Source organism: Arvicanthis niloticus, chromosome 4 (assembly GCF_011762505.2).
Source record: "Arvicanthis niloticus isolate mArvNil1 chromosome 4, mArvNil1.pat.X, whole genome shotgun sequence".
Lineage (NCBI taxonomy): Eukaryota > Metazoa > Chordata > Mammalia > Rodentia > Muridae > Arvicanthis > Arvicanthis niloticus.
The window spans coordinates 96,641,773-96,659,489 of NC_047661.1; the positions used below are offsets into that span (position 1 = coordinate 96,641,773).

Genomic DNA, 17,717 nt, shown 5'->3' on the forward strand with positions numbered 1-17,717 from the left:
AGTAAATTTTGTAATTATTAATTCATAGAACTAAAAGTACCCAACTGAATGTGAAACAAATATGCATTTATATAATTACTACTCAACTGTATCTCTCCACTATTAATTTTAAATGTATATTTTAAATATTTATTTTTGAAAATTATGTGAAAATATTAATTTGGGAAGATAAAATGAATTTCAACTACATTTTCATTAATGTTCCATAAAATAATCAATCATCAAGACAAGTAAGAAATAAAATGAAAAGATAAATATGCCAAACAATAGGAGAGCATCTGGAGAGATGGCTCAGAGATTACTGCTCTTTCAGAGCACCCAGGATCAGTTCCTAGCACCATCATGGCAACTCAAACCCACCCATAACTCCAGCTCCTTGGAACGTTTTCCTCTTCCCATTCCTGTGTGTTTCCTGAATGTATGTGGTAGCCACTGACCCATTTCATGTCCACACGTGCACAAGCACATACACTTGCACATACACATAAAATTATGTGTTCAAACCAAATGACAACCTCACTAGAGTCCAAAGATGTCTTAGGAAACACATGTTCTTGTTATGGATGATGATGTCCTACTCTGGAACCTTCCTGGAGAAAGGAGAGAGCCAAATACAACAAGGAAGAAAATGTGTGCTCTTTAGACAGTTCACCAAAGCACTAGAAAATAGATTCACAGTGTGTAAAACTATAAATTACAGCAAAGCACACAAAATCAGTTTGCAATAATTTAAAAGTTCATTAGTAAAAAGAATCACTCAATATTGTAGTTGGTGAGATGCAATTAAAGTGCTTGTAGCCAAGCCTGAAAACCTGAGTTTGATTGCTGAATCCCACATCCTGGTAACAGATTATTGAATCTCAAATGTTCTTGGGTCTCCACATGTTGTGATTCATTGTACAGGTATGTCCCACTGTGTACTACACAGTCTATAAAAAAATAACTAAAAATACAATTTATGTGTAGGAATCATGGAAATGAAAATATGGAATCAAAGTTGTGCCTGTTCTTAGAAGTCTTGTATTCTAAGAAAGAAAGCATGCATTAGTGGTAAAATATAATAAAGGATTTGAATTCAAATACCAAATGCTATGAGAAACATATGTTTCAGACTGAGAAAGAGGGTTTCCCAGTCCCTGTTGATAAGGCTCTTTCATTTTCATGCTGAGGCATCTAAGAGAGACTCATATATTTTTAGTGGCAGAATTTAGTCTCAGTGCTTGGTACAGTAATGTATGCCTATAAGGAGGTCAGCTTGATAGAAAAGCCACATGCCTCATACACAAGAAAATCCTCTTTATATTGGTCATTGCTGGGTTTTCTCATTTTGTTTGTTTGTTTCTTTCTCTGTATCTTTGGGTTTTTTCTTAAGTATTAAACAATTAAAAAAATAATTTTTTGGTTCTGTTGGGTGATCTATTGAATATTATGATATGCCTATGTCAAAATGGTATTCCAATGTCACTTCTATTTCTATTGGTAGCCTAATTTTGGAGAAAAATAGTGAGACAATGCATGATATATCACAAGATCTCTCTCTCATTCTCAAAACACACACACACACACACACACACACACACACACACACACACACCACACTTACATGGAATGAGTGTTTTAACTAAGACACATCCCTGAGATAATTTAGTCTTTCCGTCAAGATCATTTTATATAAAATAAAATGTGATTAAATGTCTACAGATTAAATGTCTGAATGAGCAAAATATATCACTATAAAATGTTATTTAAGTTTAATGCATCTTTATGTAACTTCTAATAAGTTTGATATTGTTGTATTTATAGCTCTCTTCTGGTTTCCTGTTGCTATCATACACCTTTCAGCCACTTACATTTAATGTGTTGGTCTTTGCAAGTGTAAATGTTTCAATTGTGATTGGAACTATTATATCCATCCTATTAATGTGATAATTCATTTTATTTACACTTTCATATAACATTTATTTATACAATTGTTAAAATAATATTTTACTATTATTGATGACAAATTTACTTAGAAAATAGGTTTAGTTGACTTTAATATACTTTACTTTTTTAAATATACATTTACTTCTGCAGACATTTTAGTTGTAAGGATTTTCCACTGGAGAAAAATATTTTCTGCTCACCTGACTGCTTTTGTCATTTCTTTCTACTCATCTTACTTATTGGCATTTCTCTTTATTGCTTTTTGTTTGTTTTGCTTTGCTTTGCTTTCCTACACAATTTGTATCATTTCTCACCTTTATTTTGAAGGAAAAAATGTTTTAAATATCAAACTTTCTCATTAGTTGCCTGTGTATTCTTGAGCTATGGCTTAATAGCTACTCCATAGGTAGAAAATGTACTCTAAACTCATGTCAGTGTCATAGTTAATACATTGACCTCGTAGGCAGTGGTAGGATCTGTTGTGTGACTACTCAGTCTCTCTGGCTGTGTTATATAGTTTAGGTTTTACACTACTTAAAATCCCACAAGACAGACTTCTTCACTTTCTGCAACAAATTTTAACTTGCATTTACCCACACATTTAAAATTTAACGTAATATTAATTTTTCTTAGAATGTATTATATTGGTGGTTTTGCAATAATCTCACATATGAGAACAATGTATTTTTATCATATCTATGTCTGAGCCCTCTTTATCCTGACATCTCCTTTTATGTTCTTTCATTTTGTAGTTATTAAAGTTGTATGTGTGTGTCTGTGTGTGTGTGTGTGTGTGTGTGTGTGAGAGAGAGAGAGAGAGAGAGAGAGAGAGAGAGAGAGAGAGAGAGATTGTGAGTTGAATCCATGTATCCATAGGCTCATATATACTTTCATGTCTATAGTGTTCACCAATTGGGCATGGAACCTTATCGGGGTCTTATTCCTGAAGAAAACTTTTTTTTTTCTCCCTGAAAAATTTAAAGGCAATTTTGACTACTTATTATCATTTTCTTTATTACTTGGTCATTTTAAGTCTTGCTTTTGATTATTACTTTGCTTTTCGACACTTTGATGCTAAGAAGCAGATTTTTGTTGGCATTATTGTTGTGAGGTCATCTACATCTCTGCATGTATTTTATTTTGAGAAATTCATGGCTTGTTATCTGGTTATTAGTTTTTCTCTTATTTCGTCATCTTTGCTTTTAGAAATCCAATTATGATCTGCTTGCATCTCTTTATTTTTATATTGTTTGTCTCATGTCTTTTTTTATGTTTACCTCCCCATTTCTTTCCCATCTATTGTTCAGAATAGGTTTCAGGGGTTTTGATTGTTTTTATTGTTATTCCACCTATTTATTTATTTATTTATTTATTTATTTAGATAATTGGTTATTTTATACAGTCTGTTATTAGATTTGTGAAATTTAAGATCATGCATTTTCTTTTGTAAAATTTTGTTCATGTTTTGACAAATTTCTATTTCCTGGGCGTTTGTATCCTTGCTTATATATTTGGTGATGCAGTAATCATAGTTGTCTGCTGGTATGAGTATACTAACTAGACTGTGTAAGAATAGCTTTTTATGTTTATATTTTTATATGAAGATGTACTGATCAAAAGCAAGACATTATATATGAAAATTTGTCATTCTACTCTATGGTTAACAAAAGTATAAGGTCTGATTATATGTATTTCAATATATGGTTCAATTCACTCAACTAGGATTGTCTTTCTTTGATTTGCTTCTTACAGAGGAGATACTCAGAACTCAGCTGCATGCCTCATGATCAACCACCCTGCCAGGCTCTCTTAGCATCCCAGAAGTTCTATTTGAACCCTTCCTTGGTTTTCTCTCTGTACAACTTAGGAGTTAAGCTAATTCTCTATGCCTTTTCTGCCCTTGGTCATTAGGATCCTCTATTCCCAAATATTATTGTTCTTGTTCTACCGGATTACCCAGATCATTTTGCTGCATTTCCTGAGGCATGGCCCTTTTTAAGTTTCTCAGGCCTTTCTATTTTTACTTAGAATGGGCAGACACATTTAGAGAATGGGTGGTTGATCTCTGTGCTCCCTAGACTAAAATGGTTGCTTCTCTCTTTGCACATCTGAGGCCTGGCTGTTTGCTTCCATGGCTCTTTTTTTTTTTTGCCTCCAAAGCTATTTTGTCATAGTCAGAAGTGGATATAAAAAAAATTGATTAATACGTAATATGGCTGCTATGTATCAGGTTAGTTCTGGCTACTGATAGCTCTGTGATAATTTGCTTCTGTACACATGAACTGTACACAAGGAAAAAGCATTCCATTGACTGGACTAAAAAAATTAACACAGGAGTAAGTACACTGGAAAGCAGTTATATTAGACATGTGCAAGCTACACTCTGGGGGCTCAAAAGAAGAGCATCTAGCATGACTAAGTGTTGTGAGTAGGGACGGTGAGTCAGAAATGTTTCCTAGAGGTTCTCCCCATATTCTAAGCAGGCCTTTCAGAAGTTCAGATTAGTCAGTCACAGTTATATTCTATTTAACAAAATACAGCTCTGTCATATTTATGTGGAACATTTAATTCTCATTGCTAATTAAAGTGCTAATTATGAGTGGAAATGTTAAAAATGTGTTTGAGGATGTAAAATTTAATTTAAAAATTTAATCATCACAATTGATTTCTCCATAGGTGTTCAAAGCAATGAATATCCCACAGATCAGAAGCCCATTGCTGCCTCCTCCAGAACATATGCCAGAAGCCTACTCTGCAAAAATTGCACTTTTTGGTGCTGGGCCGGCGAGTATAAGCTGTGCCTCCTTTTTGGCTCGGTTGGGCTATTCCAACATCACCATATTTGAAAAACAAGAATATGTTGGTGGTTTAAGGTAATTCCTAGATTTATTTTTGTGTTTTAAGTGTCAAAAATACTGAGTTAAAACAGTCCCTGGTGTGGACATTTTATAGTTAACGACACTTCAGGCTTACAGATGGTATCTATCTTACATGTTATTTTCTAAAAGGCTCAAATTGTGATCATTCATTCACTTGAAATTTTGAAGTTGCATTTAAGAAAGATTTATGTATGAATTTTCTGTCTTCTTCTGAAGTTGCAGATCTCAGGAAAAGTTTGTGGTAGTAGAAACAAAGCACAGGAATTATTTCATCACTGAAAATCTTTTGTATGATGAAAATATGTCTAACAGTCATGGACATTATATAGGAAGAATGTGAAGCTCCATAGAATACTGATCGGAGCATTCATGGTTTCCTCTATATAAAGCATACCATAATGTTCATGTATTTTCAATTTACAATTATTTTAATTTATATTTAATATCACTTCTTCCATAAGTTCACATTCAGAATACATTTTATAGTATTTTACAGTATTTTTTACAATCAGTATCTTTCAACAGTTGGTATAAGTCTATATTATTAATGTGAACTATGATTGAATCACATAATTATTATATTCCATGTAGACCTCTACATGAATATAGAAACTGATCACTCTGTATCAATAACTTTCAGAAGTTGAGGCAAATGTAAAATATGAAACTTGCTTTACTTAAACAGATTAAACATGTATTATACTTTTAGTAATAAAATTTATCTGAAATAAGAAATGGATATTGCTTTAAACATCTGGTATGAAATGAAAATATTGCATGTTAAGTTTATTATATCTTTATTATATCAATCAAATTGTTATTATTATTTCAAGGGACTGGTATTAAAATTCAAAGATTTTAAGTTATAAACATCTGGATTATGTTTCAATAATTAAAACTTATGCTTTCTGTAGCTACTTAACTCTTCATTAAACAATGACTTCATCGTATTTGATAATCAGAAAATAAGTTTAATTTTGACAAGTTTATAATACATTTTATGTTTCTTGGTATCTATAAAATGGTTAATAAATACATAAAGTTAAAATTGATCAAACTATTTTCTTTTTTTTCATTATTGTTAATCATTCATTACATCACAACTGACATCCCACTTTCCAGTTATCCTTCCACCAATCCCCATCCCACATCTGCTCTCTTCCCTTCCCATTGGTCTCTGAGGGTGCTCCCCCACCAACCCATCCTCTACCTTTCCAAGGCTCCAACATCACCCTACTCTGGAACATAAAACTTCCACAGTACCAAGGGACTCCCCTCCCACTGATATCAGACAAGGCCACCCTCTGCTACATATGTATCTGGAGTCATGGATCTCTCCCTGTTCACTCCTTGGTTGGAAGTCTAGACCCTGGGAATGCTGGGTGGTCCTACCAGCCAATATTGTTCCTTCTATGGGGTTGCAATTTCCCTCTGCTCCTCCAATTCTTCTGTCCCATGATTTTTCAATAGCTCCAGTTAATAAATTATCAAAGTACTCTTATTTGATATAAACTGTAGTGTATGAATCATACATAACTGTTGATCAGTTACTTTTTCATACTATTTGATTCATTAAACAAAACTACATGACTCTCCAAACAAAAGCCTCATAAAATAGGATAACCCCATAGGGAACATCAAAATCTTAAATCATGTCAATTGTCAAGAAATAATTATTTTATGTGTTGGCTATTTATCAATATTGAAAAATCCAAATTTTTAAACTTTATCTGAGGAAATAAATTTCTCTATATTTAATTTTTCTGTGAGGATGCTGCCTATCTTCTTAATTACATTTCACCCAGCTTTATTAATTAGAAAAAGCATTATGTATAACAACATATGTATAAACATTGTAGATTCTTTTTTTAATTATACACATCAATGAATATGTGAGTTAATTTTAAAAGTATGAACATAATTGTTGTGTACCCTGGTAGATGAGGGAAAATCTTTTTGCCCCTTAATTGCATTTTTCACAAGAAGCTGAAAATGGAAGCAGCCTTGTCTGTGAATTATTATGGGTTGCCAATTTTAGTACATGATTATGGTTCTTAGCATCTCTGTATTTAGTTTCCATTCGAATGTGGAGTAATTTATATAAATTAGCACTAAATGTTTGTTTTTATATATTTGAACATTTTTACTGGGAAAGACTTCTTGAAATTCATGATTAAATATGTTTCTTTTCCTCCTGTTGCTTTGAAATTTTGTTCTCTTCTCTTCCTGTATTTCTAATTCCTAAGCACAATACCCAGTGTGGAGATCATTCTTATGTACTATCTGTGGTAGAGGAACTCTGTATCATGTGAGAATACTAGGAAAAACCACGCAGAACTACTAAGAATGACAACATGAAACTTCTGTGTGAATTTATTTTCTCCCATACAGATGCCTCTCATCTCTTGCAATATCAATATAAATATTCTAATCCAAAGGCATTAGCTTCATTTTTTACTTAATTCTGTATTTTTGCTTCTCTTGCATTCTTTTGTTTCTTAAGAATTGGTACAAAACTACATTTAAATAAATCACAAAATGCAGTAAAATATATCTAGGATTGAATCCCTGTTGTACTCAAAATAATCACTTGTTTTAATTCAATTACCAGATGTTTTGCATTTGTTTTTAACAAATCTTTTTTTAATAGAAAAAAACTTTAATTTAAAGATTTTAGACTATATCAAAGTTTAAAAAGAAAATGTGGCTTGACATGACAATACACTCCTGTGACCCTGGCAATTAAAAGGTAGATAAGGAATATCAAGAATTCAAGGTCATTTTCAGCGGCATAATTCGCTGAAGACCATCCTAGCACATATAAGAGCATATATGGACATATAAAATTAATGATTGAAGGTTTTTATTAAGTATACACATATACTTCTTGATTTCTAAATTTTATTTAAAATGATAACGATGTATATGTTGTTTTGTTAGGTAGCATACTCAGGGAAAAACTGGTCTCTGTTTTAGTGTCTAGTAAGGTTTTTTCAAACACACACACACACATATATATATACATATATATATATACATATATATATATATATATATAATCAGTAAAAACTATTTTGCAGTGTGTAGTACAATGCAAATTTAAGGACGAATGCTTATCCAGTCATGAATTGAAGCAATGTTTTAACATGAGATGCATGCTATAAGGTGAACTGAAGATAGTTGTTATTGATACATTCCTTTATGCATAAGAAGTATACATATATAAGAAAGACAATTTTCTCATGTTTCTGTCACCCACCTGACCGTAGTGAAGAATTTATGGTCACCACAAGCAAAAATACATTTTTGAAAGTTTAAATTGTTAAAAGAAAACAAAAGGAAAAAATGAAAACGTTTTCATAAGTGCAACAAACTTAGGAAATAACCATTTATATCCAATTTCTCTTCTATCCTTCTAAGTCCTTCTACTGTCACCAGGGTTTATGCCATTTATTCCCTTTGTTCCAAATAGATCTGTGTAATTGTTTAAAATTCTATATCTTCCAAGGATTCTCTTTTTTTTTTCCTGAACACCAGGCTCTCACATTCACACCTTGTTTGTTCTTTTCTTTTTTATCCTTTTTTATTTATTTATTTTTACTTATTCACTTTACATCCTAATCACTGCCCTCCCCCGGTCATCCCTCCCACAATTCTCCCCACTACACCTCCCCTTCTCTGAATGGGTGCCCACCCTCCAGTATCCTTCCACCCTGGCATATCAGATCTCTGTGAGGCTAGGTGAGTTCTCTCCCAGTAAGGCCAGGCAAGGCAGTCCAGCTTAAAGAACTTATCCCATGTATAGGCAACAACATTTGGGATAGCCTCTGCTCCAGTTGTTCGGGACCCACATGAAGACAAAGCTGCACATCTGCTACATATGTGCAGGGAGGCTAGATCCAGCCATGTATGTTCTTTGGTTGGTGGTTCAGTCTCTGAGAGTCTCAGAGGTTCAGGTTAGTTGACTCTGTTGGTATTCCTGTGGCGTTACTATCCGTTGGAGCCTGCAATTCTTCCTCCTATTCCTACCTATGAGTCCCCAAGCTCCATCCACTGTTTGGCTGAGGGTTTCTGTATCTGTCTTAGTCAGCTGCTGGGTAGAGCCTTTCAGGTGACAGCCTTGCTAGGCTCCTGTCTGCAAGCATAACAAAGTTATTATTAATAGTGTCAGTGATTGGTGCTTGCCCATGGGATATTAGCCATAAAGTACAGAATAACACTATAGTCCACAGACCCAAAGAAGCTAAATAAGAAGAAATGCCCAAGCAAGGATGCTTGAATCTCACTTAAAAGGAGAGATAAAATAGTCGCAAGAGGCAAATGGTGGGAGGGAACTGGGTGAAAAAGAAGAATGGGAGTAGAATGAGGGGGTTGGTATCAGGTGTCAGGAGGGACAAGAGAGAGGGTCAGAGGGCTATGAGAATAAACAGGAGTTTGCAACTGATCAGAGTGGTGAGGCAGGGGGCATCTCCAGGACAAGGCAGATAAGGCATAAGGGAGGCACCCCAGAATCAATGGGGGTGTCTTTAACTGTGACTCACAGCATTAGGGATATGGAACCTGAAGAAGCTACCTCCCATAGCAGGCAGGAGTGAGAGGGACATAAACACACCCTCAAAACTTTTGACCCAAATTTTCTATTTTTGTGGAAATCAACTGTGTGTACTCTTTAGTGTCCTGAAATTGTGTCTGGTGAATGAACACTCTCATAAATCCTCCTGTATGTCCATCTACAATGTCCACTGTGTACTGTGTCTTGTAGTAGCTGCCAAGTGGCTTGCTTATTTATCTTGCTAAAGGCATTTCTTCTGGTTCTCAAATGAGATTCTATCAGTCTTTTACATGTGATTGTTCCATAACTCCTATATCCAAGACATGAGTCCAATCCATCTCTAGAAGTCCCTCATGACTGGATAGTTATAGATATTTTGTACTCCCCCCCACCTGATTCCATCAATATTTCTTAGAAAACTTAAGATGTGCTTTGAATTTAGGCTCAAAGGATTCCCAAGTCATCTAGGCTGGGCATTTTGTTTTTTTTTTTTTTCTTGTTAGGTTTATATGCTATTGATGGACAGTCAGAAAATGGGCAGCAGACTAAATATACATTTTGTCAGCAAATAATAAGTGCAGGGTACTTTGATAAAACAGGACCTCATTGATGGATTCCTTGCAGAAAAATCAACTTTAACATCATTCTCATGAAAATATCTCTTCACATTCATGGAGAAAATGATGGGAGTGTCCTCCACAATTGACTCTGGAAGTTTATTCGACAAGTTCTCTTAATTAGTTTGTGCAAATTAAACATTCATGTTCAATATATATTTATATGTAAGTACCAATAGATACACACATACACACGACATTGGTGTCCACAGAACTGAAGGTGAATAATGTGAAAGAAAATTTTCATTATAAAATTAACACATGGACAGAAAGAGTAAAGATATAATGAAAATAGAACCTGAAAAGGGCTAGAGATTAGAAAAACAACAACAACAACAACAAAACCCCAAAGTGTTGTTTTCTTGAAAAGATTAAGAAATATAATGAAACATTTTGGCTAGACTCAGAAAAATAAAGATAGGACTCAAAACACAAAACTATTGATTGTAACAGATGTGACATCTAGTACCAAAGTCAAAGGAACAGGGGGATATATACTAGTAAATTCTATATAAAAATTAAATAATCTAGAGTAAATCATTGAACTCTTCAAAATTTATAGCTTACAAAGAATGGAATCATGAAGAAGCAGAAAAGATGAATAGGCCAATAAATAGGGCAGAAAGAGGAACATTAATTAAAGGTTTGTTATTAAAAATCCAAAGAATGGATGTCCTTCCAGCCAAATTTTTCTCAATATAAGTTCTTTTCAGTTCAAACTTTTTAAAATTATATATTTATTTATATTTTTACATTCCAGATTTTATTGTCTCCCTCCCCCACTGTCCACCATCTGACAGTTACACATCCCATACCTCCTCCCAAGGCCCCTGACTCCATGAGGATTTCCCCTCACTGGACCTGACCTCTAAACTCCTTGGGGCCTCCAGTTTCTTGAGAGTTAGGTGCATCTTTTCTGATTGAACACAGACCCAGAAGTCCTCTGCTGTATATGTGTTGGGGGCCTCATATCAGCTGGTGTATGCTGCCTTTTTGATTGTCTAGTGTTTGAGAGATCATGGGGTTCCTGATTAATTGAGACTGCTGGTCCTACTACAGGGTCACCCTCCTCCTCAGCTTCTTTTAGCCTTTCCCTAATTCAACCACAGGGGTCAGAAGCTTTTGTCCATTGGTTGGGTGCAAATATCTGCATCGGACTCATTCAGCTTCTTGTTAGGTCTTCTGGAGGGCAGTCATGATAGGTCCCTTTTTGTGAGCACTCCATAGCCTCAGTAATAGTGTCAGGCCTTGGAACCTCCCCTTTAGCTGGATCCCACTTTGGGCCTGTTGCTGGACCTTCTTTTCCTCTGGCTCCCCTCCATTTCTATCCCTGTAGTTCTTTCAGACAGGAACAATTATGGGTCAGAGTTTTGACTGTGGGATAGCAACCCCCATCCCTCATTTGATGCCCTATCTTTCTCTTAGACGTGGGTTCTATAAGTTCCGTCTCCCTACTGCCAGGGATTTCATCTAAGGTCCCTCCATTTGAGTTCTGAGAGTCTCTCACCTCCCAGGTTTCTGATGCATTCTGGTGAGTCCCCACCCCAACCTCCTACCTCCCTAGGTTGCCTGTTTCCATTTTTTTCTGCTGGCCCTTGGGGCTTCAGTCCTTTTCCTCCACCTAATAACAGATCAGGTTCCCCTCTTCCCCCAGCATTCCCCTGACCACATTCCCTCCCAGGTTTCTCCCTCCCTCCTCAATTGTGATTGATTTTTTTTCTCCCTCCAAAGTAGGACTCACTTGAGCCCTTCAGCTTGTTGAAATTTTTTAGTTCTGTGGACCATATCTCAAGTATTCTGTACTTTTCCTCCTTTTTTTGGTTAATATGCATTTATTAGTGAGTACATACCATGATGTCCTTTTGAGTCTGAGTTACCTCACTCAGAATAATATTTGCTAGCTCCATCCACTTGCGTCCAAAACTCAGGATGTCTTAGTTTTTAGTTGCTGAGTAGTATTCTATTGTGTAAATAAACCACATTTTCGGTATTCATTCTTCTGTCTTGGAACGTCTGGGTGTTTCCAGCTTCTGGCTATCACAAACAACATTGCTATGAACAAAGTGGAACATGTGCCCTGTCGCATGGTGGGGCATCTTTTGGGTATATTCCCAAGAGTGGTATTGATGGATCTTCAGGTAGATCTATTTCCAATTTTCTGAGGAACCTCCAGATTGATTTCCAGAGTGATTGTACCAGTTTGCAATCCAACAAGCAATGGAGGAATGTTCCTCTTTCTCCCCACTCTTGACAACTTGTGTTGTCACCTGAGGTTTTGATCTTAGCCATTATGGTCTGTGTACAATGGAATCTCAGGGTCATTTTGATTTGCATTTCTCTGATCACTAAGAACTTTGAACATTTAAGTGCTTCTCAACCATTCGAGATTCCTCTGTTGTGAATTTTTGCTTTAGTTCTATACCCCATTTTTGATTGGGTTGTTTGCTTTTTTGGGTGATTATCTTCTTGAGTTCTTTATATATTTTGGATATTAGCCCTCTATCAGATGTGAGGTTATTGAAGATTTTTTCCCAATCTCTAGGTTGCCCGTTGTCTTATTGACTATGTCCTTTGCCTTGCAGAAGCTTTCCACTTTCATGAGGTCCCATCTATCAATTCTTGATGTTAGAGCATGAGCCATTTTCCACCTGTGCCAATGAGGTCAAGGCTCTTTCCCACTTTCTCCTCTAACAGTGTTTTGTAAAAATCTTTTCTTACCATCAATGTAGAATATTCAAATACATCTCATGAGGTAAATTTTAACTTACTATCAAAACTTCACTGAGCTATGATAAATATGTCTCTAGTAACTTTGGATATAAAGATGGTCAATAAATTACTGAATTCTATTGCACTTAGGAAGATCATTCTTCCCTTGTTCTTTTCCTGTCTCTTCATCCTCACTCAGAATTTTAACCTGAGCCATTGGGGTCTCTTATGTGTATAGTCATAGCATCTGCAAACAGGTGTACTTCGATTTCCTTTCCCAAATGTATCCTTGTATTCTTGTATTATTCCGTTCTCTTGTCTAACTATAAGACCCAATTAACAAATTCAGTGAAGTTTAAGAGAACAAAATAAACACATAAAAAGCAGTAAATTTTCTGTATATTATTAGAAAATATCTAAAAGATATATAAAATTACAGCCCAATTATAATAAGCTACAGGGATACATATAAATCATAGAAATGTATATCAATAAAATAACTCTACAAGTAAAATTATAAAATATTGATGAAAGATACTAAAAAGAACAGGAGAAAATGAAGACATTCTACATTCATGCATTGATAGCATATCATAAAGATAGTCATGCTATTGAAAGAATACTATATCATCCCTATGAAATTCTAGTAGACTTCAAATAATAGAAATGTATCCTAAAATTTATATTGAAACACAAAGGAAGCTGAATATACCAAACAATCCTGAGCTAAAAGATTGAACTTGACCCAACCTAAAACATAATGCAAAACAATCATAACTCAAAGTAATGCATGAGCTCAGAAAAAGACTCAGGATTTTGTAACTCAGAAATAAATTCACAGCTGGTATTTAAAAAAAACGATATCAAAAAAACAATACGATTGTGCCATAATATAGAAAGGGTAGTCTTTTCTACATATAGTACTGAAAAAATAAGATATATTTATTCACGAGAATAAAAGTAAGTTTCCGGTCCTTAAAAACGATTTTTAAATGGATTGGGATTAAAGATAAATGCTGAAAGTATGAAACTTTTAAACATTGAAAAAAAAAATCAGGACCTTTTCCCGGTCATTGTTTCTTGAATAGGACTATAAAGCAAACACACAGAAACTGAAGTTCAAAAAATGCAGTTAGGGGAAGGACTGAGAGGCTGAAGGGGTCTTATTGACATCAATGGGAGGAGAGGCCATTGGTCCTGTGGAGGCTTGATGCCCCAATGTAGGGGAATGTTAGGGCAGTGAGGCTGGAGTGGGTGAGTGGCTAGAGGAGCACCCTCATAGAAGCATGGCATGGGAGAATGGGACAGGGAGGGCGTTTGCAGAGAGGAAACTGGAAAGGGGGATAACATTTAAAATGTAAATAAATAAAATATCCAATTTAAAAAAATGTTCAAAAAATGTTTATGAACAGCAAATAAGACAATAAGATATTTTAAAAGATAACCTTCCAGGATGGAGAAAATATTTATAATACATGTTCAGTAAGGAGTTAGTGGGTCTTGTTTGTTTGTTTGTTTGTTTAACTTTTTTTTTTTTACAGTCTGGTCATTACCTCACTCTCCCTGTCTGCCCTCCCACAGTTTTTCATCTCCTTCCTTCTCCCCCACTGTCTCTAAGAGGATGTTCCCACCTCCCTACCTCCCCTAGACTTCATCACTCCCTGGGGCCTCAAGTCTCTAAAGGGTTAGGTGCATCTTCTCTCACTGAGGCCAGACCAGGCAGTCCTCTGCTGTATATGTGTCAGGAGCCTGAGAGCAGCTCATGTATGCTGCCTGGTTGGTGGTTCAGTGTCAAAGTTAGTGTTTATAAAATATAATGAACCCATTATCAAGAAGTCATATTGTGCTACATCTCACATGACAATTGTGAATGGCTATCAGCTGAATGAAGGGAACCATCATAGAAATTCATATCAAAACCTCAGTGAGATGGTTCCTTGTACCTGTGCAAATTATCGTTAACAAAATAAAATAAGTGCCAAAAATTATATGTTTACATGTAAATAATATTTAGCTCTATGTATACTGTGAATTGATATTTACTCTGATATTTTAATATCTTAAAAGCATAGGATTATTAAGTAAATCAACTATATAATTTGAAGTGTTTGAATTGCTTTTGGCTAATTTTATATTGCTTGCTTTCTAGTTCCTATATTTTTATATTAGCTTGTATATTATTTTTAATACATAGGACACCTTAGTGTGGCAGGAAAAACGTTTGTCTTCCTAATTGGTTACATGTGATATCAGTAATCACAGGATCTTATTTGTCCCTTTAATGCTTATCAGTAAGAACACGTTGTGCCATTTTTTAATAAAAATAATGATAAATTTCACTCTTATTTTCCCTTTTCATGTTTTTCTTTTTTGCTTCAGCACTTCTGAAATTCCTCAGTTTCGGCTCCCATATGATGTCGTGAATTTTGAGATTGAGCTCATGAAGGATCTTGGCATAAAGGTGAGTAGGAGACATAACATCTGTCTCCATACTGCAGAGGAGGAAAGGGGAAAGCTTCATGCTAGAGATTAACGGCCAATGCTGTGCATTTTAGGAGCGAACAATTAAAACTATCTTAGCCCTAGCAGAAACATACTTCCCCTTGCTCAGGGCATTTGTCTGTCTACTGTCTGAATGCCACTAGCCTGGAAAAGGGCAATCAATAGTTCTCATCTGGCCCACCTGCATGTGATTAATTGTCTGTAAGAAACAAATTCCTAAATAGCTTTAGGGGTTCAGTTCAGCCAAGGGAAGGATTTGGTTTCTTTAATCATGTTTTGTTCAGGCAAGTTGTGAGCTCTCTGAAAGACTAGCAGTTAGCATTTCAAAACTTGGATTATAGTTTCTTCCAGAAATGTATTTTCTTTATTATCTACCTCATGATATTCTTGTATGTCTGGCTTTTCTCAATATATTCAATACATTCATGAAAAATGGTATGATACTAATCTTTTATTTTTCTATTCAATAATTTTTTTGTTCTTCTTTTAAAGATAGACAAGATGCTGACATGATATACTTCCAGAATGTAACTTTAGATGCTATAATTTTCTGTTACTACTATTATTTTGTGAATTTTCCTCTAACAGTTGAATATATTCCTATTTTGTTTAAAGATTATTATTTTCCATAAAGCTCAATTGATTAATAATGTGTCAGGATTTGCATAATTTCTGTCTCCAAAAGATATTTTGAAAAGTGAACATCAAACTTTGCGTGGATTTTTCTTTTACTATGAAAATCTAAAAGTTAGGGGGAAAAAGACTATTTTGGACTTTTGCACTTGTTTCTACTTATATGTCATTTAACATGTTTGAGTGATGAACTTTAACAAAAAAAAATACCAAAAAAACACTCTGATCACTCTGATCACAAAAATGCAATGTAGATGTGCAGAGAATCATAACAAGAAGTCTTAACAACTACGGTGTTCAAACATGATTGATTGATGACTAGGAACAAGGGCACATTCTGAAAAGCTCCTTAAATGTATTTCATTTTGAATTGAAATTCTTATCTGATTTTCAACAAATAAGCAAAGTATTACATATTAAAATTTCAAGTTAATATGTTTCATGTTTTTTACCAGTCAAAGATAAATCAGGAATTTTTAAAAAGTATTTCGAAAACAGTATGAGACATTGGTGATGACAAATGCTTATAATCCCAACAATAGGAGCCTAAGTAATTGTATTGATTTTTCACAGAACAGATTATTCTCATTACTTTAAAACTTATAGGGACATAGAATTAGACAAAGTATCATGTAAAGAAAACATATATTATATCCACAGCCTTATGATTTTCTAATTTTACAATTATGTAGCCTAGACAATATTTAGAAATATTATTTTCTTAGGAACTGCCATGTTGGTTTTCATGGTAGTTACATAAGTGGCGAAGGCTTTTTCTGAGAGACAATAATTCAACCAGTTTACAAAGTGTTTCCAAAGTTACCAAGGTTTCCATAACTGAATTCCATTATAGATTTTTGGCAGTATCTAGTTTTGTATGCAAATTTTATTATTACTGTTGAATTTGTTAGCTTGGATTTAGACATGGTCTTTCTGAGGTTATCAGAATTATCTCACCTGCACTTGGGATTTCAATTGCTTTCTCATTTCTAAATTTATGCTTTCTCAACTTTCTTGAGAAACCATGCTTTGGCTTTCATAGTTATCATTATGTTAAAAAAAACCCAAGTTATCAAAGTTTTTCATTCATTAGTAGCTGTGTTTTTCATTCATTAATAGCTGTGTTTTTCATTCATTGGATCTTTTTATGTTCCCCCTGTTATTGTTTAAAATTTGTCATTAACACACTGAAAACATAAAATTCATGATAAACCAATGACATTTAATATCTTCATTATTACAACTCCAAAACTGAAAAAAATAATTATATCACTCAAAAGTTAAAATAAAATACATTTCATGGGCCTCTTATAAAGAGGTAATACGTCATCAATTGTAACACATAGAAGAATGTCCTACTCTTAGAATCTGTGCATGATAGCTGTAGTCATTACACTTTCATTGATAAATATAGTTCTTATATGATTCATCATAAAAACTTTATATGTCAAGAATACAATGATATCAAAGGCCAAAGTGGGTTACTAAGTTTTGTGATTTTTTTTCTCTGTGAGGAGAGACAGAACATTAAGTTCTTTGTCATTCTCTCTGGTTGTAGATATACTGGCTCATATATAGCATCTGGGCTCCCTAAACTTCACTCACTGGCTAGTTTTTCTTCAGGTTCATAACCCACCTTCTGTTGTTGGGGAATCTCGAACTCATCAGCATACTGACCATATTATGCTTATGGTGCCCAGCCTGCATGGCGTCATCATGCAGTGGATCACAGCTGGGCTCTACATGAAGTCAAAGCTCTTTGTATACACATATAATTATTGAAGATTCCTTATCGGAGAGGTGAACTATAACACTTCCGAGTGGTAACTGTTTCTGACTCATTTTTAAAGTGGAGTAGAGTCAGTTTCCATTTACAAAATCAAAGGCCACATATAGAGT

The 17,717-nt window shown here is 34.6% G+C and overlaps 1 protein-coding gene across 4 annotated transcripts in view; it reads left to right on the top strand.

The window, feature by feature from the left end:
* Dpyd (dihydropyrimidine dehydrogenase) overlaps window positions 1-17,717 on the top strand; it is an 831,933-nt gene that overhangs the window by 207,180 nt on the left and 607,036 nt on the right. For 3 of the 4 annotated variants that reach the window (XM_034501414.2, XM_076933188.1, XM_076933187.1), the window contains 2 exons: window positions 4,603-4,799; window positions 15,063-15,144. In XM_034501414.2, the coding sequence (XP_034357305.1) occupies window positions 4,603-4,799; window positions 15,063-15,144 (279 nt within the window). Of the gene's footprint in view, window positions 1-4,602; window positions 4,800-15,062; window positions 15,145-17,717 lie in introns of those variants that run through there. The other variant, XM_076933189.1, reaches the window with a different exon arrangement.